The sequence below is a fragment of the Myzus persicae genome, unplaced genomic scaffold, assembly GCF_001856785.1.
Source record: "Myzus persicae strain clone G006 unplaced genomic scaffold, MPER_G0061.0, whole genome shotgun sequence".
NCBI classification, from domain to species: domain Eukaryota; kingdom Metazoa; phylum Arthropoda; class Insecta; order Hemiptera; family Aphididae; genus Myzus; species Myzus persicae.
Window position 1 is genome coordinate 1,597,902 of NW_019103933.1, and position 9,051 is coordinate 1,606,952.

Genomic DNA, 9,051 nt, shown 5'->3' on the forward strand with positions numbered 1-9,051 from the left:
GGCAAAAATTAGTTCAACCTAGAGTGCCTTGAAAGAGATTCTCTATCAAGGAACTCTAGTTCAACCTATTGAATTAATAATTTAAATTTAATTATGAAATAAAATATCCTGAGAAATATAGGCTGAAAGACGGTCTCCGTTAGAAAACGTTTTCAATCGTACAAGAAATATAATAATTTATTATTGAGTTCAAATGTTAAACAGTGTAATTAGTGTACCTAATTTTAACTTATTCGATATTAAAAAATATACTACCTAACACGTAGGTGCCTGTTACATATTTTACTATGAAGTATCAGATAATATTTTATCTAAATGGATTTATCTATATATTATTTTTAAAAAAATATTTAGTCTATTTACACGATTTGACAAAATACAATTTACTCTTAAACAATACCTATACCTGTATTATAAGTATACAATGTCATTTTAATTTATAATAAATAAGTACCTATTTAAATACATAAATCTGCTTAAAAACGTACATGACACTTAAAATTAAGTGTTATTTTAAAAGATTACAATATCAGTCAACATTAAACAATAAATATCAGTATCAGTATACATTATTTTTTAGTACTCCCTTACAATAGAAATTAATAATTTCAATCATCACCATGTTGAGAAATAATACAATTTTATTGTTACTATTATTTTGCAATATTTGGTTGTCGTGTAATGCAACATTTAAGCTACAACACATCGTCGAACACGTAAACCGTGCCAACGTACCATGGGAAGTAAGTTCGACAATATAATTATATATAAATTAAAATAAACAAGATACTACTACTAAGATAAAATGTCATTAACGAGTTCACGTTTATTTAATAAAATAACAATTATTCATACTTCATATGTCTAAGTTATTGACAGTACTATTTTTATTACAAATCGCATTATTTTGAAGGCTTTAAAATTACTACAAATAGGTTTTTTTTAGAAACTTGTTGACTCTGTACCTTAAAATATATCTCATTTGTTTTTTAAAAAATATTGAAATCTAAAAAAAATCTAAAAAAAAAATTATCATGAAACCTACAAACAACTAACTCACTTCATCCAAAATTATACCATAGCATTTTTAATGATTTGAAATATTAATATTTATGACGATTTTTTATATATAGCTTAAAATTATTTTCTAAGCATTTTTCATGTTCAGCTAACAATTTATGTATGGTAAAATATTTATTAAATACAAACCTATCACATATACATATTCATATTAATCACCCTTATATAATTATGAGATTACTTTTTAGGTTTCTTTTATTACATGGTTTTAATTTACTTAAGTTAATTTTAAATTTAAATTAAAACGATTTTTAGAATCGGCTACTACAAGTCTCAATTTAAAAGTCAATACAAAGTTTCAACTTCAAATTTACTAATATTCAGGTTACCGCAATTATTGCATGAAAGTTATGTAAGCATTTAATTATTCTTAGAAATATCACTCAGAAATGTTTTTCAAATCCAATAATTTTTAATTATTTTAAAATTTAATGAAAATAATGTAACACTCCCGTGCGTAGTATTATTTCGAAATGTATGCAAACAAATTATATTGAACTCCATGACAATGAAAGATAGCTCTCAAAAGTGGTAGTCATTTTAATTTAAAATTATTGAATACGCTGCAATTGAGTAATTTTAATATTTTACAATAAGTCAATAGATAAAATAGAAACAAACAATGTTGAAAAATTATTAGATACCTATAATATTATATACTATAACCTAGGTACTTATAGTCAAATAAACTTAGATACTCGAAAAAAAAATGTATTAAAATGTCTCAATTTTATATTTCACGAAATTTGTGAACACTAATCATAAGTCCCACAGAGTTTGTGAAAACTAATACAAATAAATTATTTAAATGAATCTCGGACCATCTAATATACAATTTTTATTTGTAGGCCGGAATTAACCAACTTGGTACGTCTGATTACAAAAACATAGTTGGAACTTGGGGCTTTCAAAAAAATGGTAAAGAGATCGATATTATCGGTCGTAAAGACAATAATCACGGTACGGATGATGGATCAAACGATATGCCGGAAACTTTCGACGCCAGAAATAAATGGTTTGAATGCGTTTCTATTGCTCACATATGGAACCAGGGAAACTGTGCTGCCGACTGGGTGCGTATTTGATTTATTCAATTTCAATATCAAAACTTGTGCCCAGTGAATAATGTATTTTTTCAGGCGATTTCCGTCACTTCGGCTATTAACGACCGTATATGTATCAAGTCGAAAAAAAATATTACAGTGCTTTATTCTCCACAAAAACTTTTGTCATGTTGTGATGACTGTGGTGATGGATGCAATGGCGGCTATTCCGGAGCCGCGTGGCAATATTGGATGAAAAGAGGATTGGTCACAGGAGGCGATTACGGTAGCAATGAAGTAATTTGAATTTCTCTTGATCAATATTCAATATTAAATACACGAAATAAATTTGAGACTCATATATTTCACTTAGCAATCATTTTCACGCAATATATCAACTCGATATTGGAATGATAGATCATACATTTCCTTATTTTCCAATTTCTTGAAGAAATTTTAATAAAGCTCACAATTTTAGAGTTCCATACATTTAAAAACTTTTAAAGCAATCCAATATGTTTTCACTACGTGAGATGTTATTAAAATATAGATTATAATGTATAGATTTAAATAATAAATTAAAAAAATTACACCATTGTAGGGCTGTCAACCATGGTTAATACCACCATGTAACCATACGGTTATGGACGAAAGAAGTCCATCATATATGTGCGGAAAATATAAATCAGAGACACCAAAATGCAATTTAAATTGCTACAACCCAAACTATTCAAAACCCTTCCTCAAAGACATTTCAAAAGGTAAGTTGTGGAAAATCTCTTTCAAATTAGATATTAATAATTTATTAATATCATAACTATTTTTTTCGTAAATATTGAAATATTTTAATTTATATTAGGAGTACGAATTGATTGGAACTGTCCTGGCACAATCAGGAATGAATTGAAAAAACACGGACCTGCAACTGCTATAATGCGTGTTTATGAAGATTTCCTAACATACAAGTCAGGTATGATATAAAATAATAATTAATCTTACAAAAAATATCTCTTAGATAATTAAATTTTTATTTTTATATTCAGGAATTTATCAACATGTAACTGGTAAGCTACTTGGACAGATTACGGTAAAGGTCATTGGATGGGGTGTAAACAGAGGCGTTCAATATTGGTTGGCTGCCAATTCATGGGGCACATCTTGGGGAGACAAAGGATTTTTCAAAATCCGTCGTGGTTCCAATGAATGTTTGTTTGAAGATTATTTTATAAGCGGAAGACCAGTATTATAACGTAAACGTAATAGTTCTCGTTGATGAAATAATATACTAGACATTAGCAAACAATATATAATATATATATACATATTATATATGGGGCCATGTGGGATTTCAAATCTATGACTATATACATAATAATAATACGTTATACTTTTCAACAAACAATTTCGTATTAATTGTATTAAAAATAACACTTATAAATAAATATTTAGTAACACTTAAGAATTACAAATGGTATTTTATACAAGAACGAAGTAAATCAAATAACTATCATCAAGTTATGAAAATTAAAATAAATATATAACTAAGAATATATGTACAAATCAAAAAATATATATATATTTTCGTACAAAAATATTTATAATCCTTATCACGACTATTTGATGTGGATTAGCTGCATGATAATACGAGTCTCGTACAATGCAGGATTGGTTACTGACTGATCAGTTTTGTTCGGGGCTGATAGATTGTATAAGCTGTACAACGATTTCTTCACAGCCAGAAGCGACCATATTATGTATATGTATATCATAATATATAGATAGAACATAATATTTTATGTGTTATTTTAATAATTGTCTATAAGATATTAAAAACATCCTGCAAGTGGTTCACGCTCAACACCTTGGTACTGTGCCATTGTCAATTGATGCATTTAATCGTGCATTGGTATGTTGGTATATTTGTAACTACTTTTCAGCAAATTGATTGCTCTTATAAATTATAATTACTTTAAAACTACTAATCAACAAACCGAGTATCTGCGTAAATTAAAATTGTCTAAAAACATTTATTTTATAAGAACATTTTTAATAGATTCAATGTTTCTATTCAAAGTTGTTTCAAAGTTGTAAAAAACAAAATATTCTAATTAATAAAAGAATACGGCAATATGCGTATGCAATTTAATAGCATGGATCAATGTAGAAAGAAAACGTTTGTCCTATAACTATATTATTATATTCTACTTATTCAAATATTTTAATGTTTAATAAACTATTTTGTTACCAGAGTGTAAAAAAGTGGCTTTACAATAAACTTTGTTTAAAATTATTTTAAAGTGAGCTTATAAGAAAATTGCATTAAATGTTCAAAATTTAATGCATTTTAAACACATCAAACAAATGACACAATATAAGTGATCAAATTGTTCATAATTGATTGTGTATAAATTTGAACGTTTATAACTCCGTGTCATCTTATTATCATTGGCGCAACTGGGGGGTACTAAAGACCCTTTCGGCCAAGTTCTAATTTAGCATCCCCATTTTTTTCGAGTGATTTGATGTTATTTTATATCATTGCTCAAACGAAAAGTCGTGTGTTAAAATATGTATAAGAAGTTTTTAAATATCGATTATTGTTGATTTATAACTTACAAGGTTATGTAATTTTAGTATCAGGGTGCTTTACAATTATAGCACCCCAGGTTATAGAAGTCTGGTGACGCCTTTGTGTATTTGTTATTCCACGTAGTTGTTATCATTAATTTACAGTGTAATATTATTACGCTATTATTTATAAATGGAGAAAGCACCTTCATCTAAGATCTTACTGCTTCCGCGACTCCATCTTTATTAGCTCCATAAGGTTCTTGTGAAAAATTATTTATCTGTAATTGTGAATTTATAGAGTGATTCCGTAGATGAAGGCTTTCTATAGTAAAATCTATATTATAAAGTACGTTATATTTATATTAATTAGTTATTAATAAAATCAATAGATGTCAAAAACATAATTTTTAAAAGCAATATAATTATCATTCACACTTATCGTTGTGAAATTAACTTTGGTAATTTAGAAATTTGATAGGACATGACAATTTTTTAGCCCGAAAATTTTACTTTCCTAATCTCTAGTGATATTCACGGGGGGGGGGGTAATATTTCACACGGCAAATAATCACTGGTACGCCCAGACGAAAAAACTGTAAAAGTTTATTATATTTATATAATAAACTAATATATAAAAATAATTATTTATGTTATAATTAATATGATATACTAAACACCGCATGCAAATCTACGACTATACATTTTGAATTCTTATACCGTCTGTCGGTTTATAATACACATAATATAATAGATTTGTAATAGGTATACACTATACACATAATAATAATATATAGATATACATCAATTTTAAATTTAGCAAAATATATAACTTTACTACATTCAATCTACAACAATAACTTAACATTATACGGAATTTTTGAAATGTTAACTGAATAATAAGAATCGTATACAGATACATATTATTATTTACTTATAGGATTAATATTTTTATTTTTATTTTTATCGATTCCAAAAACAACATTGACATCACAGGCCATTAGTTACACAATATATTTTACCTTATGGTATTATGAAAACATAGAGGAACATCATTTTTTGTATGTATTATTTTATACAATAACACAAATTACTAATTATTTTGTTTTAGAAAATGGATTAATAGTCTAGGTTATGTTCGTGATTGAGTCCAAGCGCAGCGTCAAGTTAGTGAGATATCCTGTGATCAATCCGATATTGAAATATTTTGATTATATATAATATATAAGTAGGTATATTTTACTTATAACATACGTCATACATACTTTCGATATAATATTATGCCATACTGTTATAGTGTTACACTTTCCTGTACTTATTATAAATAATTGATATGAACGAAAGTATACTATTCTGATTGAAGAAGGTCTATCAATATATATTGCTAATTATAATTTATGATATCATTACTTTAAAGTAATTTATTTTACTATTACAGTATAGGTTGAATTAATTTTTACCAAAAACAATTTTCAAATGTCTTAGTGTGTATAACATATAATAATAAACTTTAAATGTTTCAAATAACAACGAATTATATTCTATTATTCGAATTTTTAATTACAACAATATAAGTAAAATCATTATTCATAGTTTAAATATCTCATTTTATTTTAATTATAACTAAAATATGCAAATAATTGAAGTTATGTTTCTTTAATATTTTAAATTGCCATAATAATAAATTATGAGGAACCCTATGTAACAATTTCAAACTTTTCGACCCAGCAAAACATTTTTTATTTAACAAAAAAATAATCACACTCATCATTGTAAAATTATTACGTCATATCGCTCAGAATCTAAATTCTAGAATATATTATGCTATTGAATGCTATTTGGATGTATAGTTGATTATAAGAAAAAACACGTTATTAATTATTATATGTTTAAATAACTCCACAAATATTAATAAATGTTTATTTTAGCTGGGGGTACCTGGTTTCATTTGAATTTGAAAAATCGAATATGCAGCAATAATGGTGAATATCTAGAAAAATTAATTTTACTTTAATTTTCTATTATATTTATAACTCAATAATTACTTACTGTAACTAAGTTTCTATAGGTAATATCAAAAATATTACACGGCATGAAACTGAAATCAGTATGCAGCATGTACATAGACGTGAACTGAAACTGAATAAAATAAAATTAGCTATTATAATATTGTTCGATTTACTTTTGCATATCTACTTCTTTATAATCTGATACTGTAGTTTTAACAGCACCATTCAAAAGTATTTGTGTCCTTTTCATCTGTTTCTTAAAAATAAAAAAATTAGACAAATTATTGAAAATAAAAAAAAAACTACTTATAAATGAATTAGTAATTATAATTATTTACAATCAAGTTATGGCCCCAAATTCAAAAATAAATTGTAATCTTTTATATTCCATCTAAAATAGTTTTAGTTAATTATTATTGCAAGTTATATTGAAGAATACATGGATATATATGTATACGAACTACAAAGAGTTTAAAAAATATATGAAACTTTTTACACTCCAAAAATTTTAGTATTGAAATTACTGCAAAGTACAGTGGAATCCGCTTATTGTGGGCACCGGTTAATATGGGCATCCGCTTATTGTGGGCAAACAGAGCTGGTCCCAATACAAATGTATATTAACAATGTTAATTCGGTTTTTATGGGCAACCGCTTAATGTGGGCAAACAGGGCTGGTCCCAACGTGCCCACATTAAGCGGAATCCACTGTATTGAAGCTAAATTTTTCCATTAAACAAATTATGTACAAAATACAACCATGCAATATTTTAATAATTTATTTACTTCTATCTTGCAGCTATGGCTTGTTCGAAAAAGTTCAAACATCAAGCTGGCCCGAACACACAGGTTTATGAAGTATGCAACAATTTCATTAGGAGAATTAGCTCTCCAACTTAAATATATCGTAAAACAGAAAAAGGTTAATTCCATAATAGTGAACATAATAAAAATAATGATAATCTTTCCAAACACAGTGTTCGTTAGAACTATTCCCATGTGTTGGAGCTCTTTCCATTTGAGACTGTGCGTTTTCCACACCCTGATCGAGGTTATGTCACTGTTGAGTTCTCGTATACCGCGGGAGACCAAGGAGATGAGAAAAATGTACATCAATACTGGTGTTACTAACCACACGTTCGAGATGACGAACTGAGCAGTGGCAGTGATCGAAAAAAATTTTAAGTCCGTGCGATAGTGAAACGCCATTATCTGTATGAGTTCCGCGACCATGGTAATCGACAGCCAACCGAAGAAGTGTATCATATACGGCTTTAGAGAGACATCATTGATTCTGTAGACGAGATCGTCGAAATCGCTTATGTAGTTCATAATGGTTGTCTTTTTGACACACAACAATACGATCATTATCGGATGCGCTAAAAACCTGATATGGAGTCGAACCACGGACGTTATTGTAGACAGGTCGAACATTTCCGACAGATTCTTTTGGACATAAATGAACATTTCGTAGTATATATAAATACTTACTGACAAATTAACGAATATAAATAGAAAATAAACGATCCGAAAACCGTCACGGTATAATCCCATACCATACAGGTGGCAGAAATACATCATCGGTTTCATGCGGCAGTTTAACGGTTGCATGGTGAATGCGTACTTCAAGCGAAATAATTATATGAACAAAGTACAATATCTATAGTATTTCTCTCGATAGATACTACAGGCAATATTTGATTCAGACGTATAGTAAAGAATTTCGGTTTACTTTTTACAACAATATAAGAATTTCAATCATTAAGATCGATTAATGGTAGCAAATAACCTTCGAGTGATATACCGCTTCTTGAACCTCAAGGCTCAAGTGAATATGTAAACATGAATACAATGAATGGTTAGGTCATGTAACTATTCACCTATACAAGATTAGTTTAGAACACTTCTAAAATAAACATGTTCTGTATGCACAGTGTACACCCTCAAAAACACTTTTTAATAATAATAAAAAGAGTCCATGTTTGAGTTATTCAATAATGAATTTTACATTACGTAAAATACTTTGAAATTCAAACACATGTAGTATTATGTACCTATACATGTATTATGTATACATACATTACAAAAATGAGCTTACATTAATCACAAACCAAAACTTGTGAAAAAATGATATTAACAAATTTATTGTTTACCCTTAGGCATTAGATCATATAAAAATATTATATTATACAATACAATTCATGTGTAATTATTTGCATTATTTTTTTTGAAGCAAACGTCCAATTTTTTTTTAATTTTAGTAAAAAATCTTACTATTTTTGGGAACGTTTTTTTAATGTTACAAGTCTAGACTTAAAAACAAAAATTATATTATACATGAATCAATAGAT

The 9,051-nt window shown here is 27.5% G+C and overlaps 2 protein-coding genes across 2 annotated transcripts; one reads left to right on the forward strand and one right to left on the reverse strand.

The window, feature by feature from the left end:
- The first annotated feature begins 577 nt into the window (after positions 1-577).
- On the forward strand, positions 578-3,585 carry LOC111036562 (cathepsin B-like). Its single transcript, XM_022318625.1, has 6 exons — positions 578-743; positions 1,929-2,153; positions 2,220-2,420; positions 2,725-2,884; positions 2,983-3,093; positions 3,167-3,585. The coding sequence occupies exons 1-6, from the start codon at positions 621-623 to the stop codon at positions 3,370-3,372; spliced, it is 1,026 nt and encodes a 341-aa protein (XP_022174317.1). The 5' UTR covers positions 578-620; the 3' UTR covers positions 3,373-3,585.
- A 2,741-nt stretch (positions 3,586-6,326) lies between these two features.
- On the reverse strand, positions 6,327-8,672 carry LOC111036546. The gene is made up of 4 exons (XM_022318600.1): positions 7,487-8,672; positions 6,888-6,956; positions 6,741-6,830; positions 6,327-6,681 (listed from the first exon to the last, which is right to left on the reverse strand). The coding sequence occupies exons 1-4, from the start codon at positions 8,309-8,311 to the stop codon at positions 6,616-6,618; spliced, it is 1,050 nt and encodes a 349-aa protein (XP_022174292.1). The 5' UTR covers positions 8,312-8,672; the 3' UTR covers positions 6,327-6,615.
- Between the last annotated feature and the right edge of the window lie 379 nt (positions 8,673-9,051).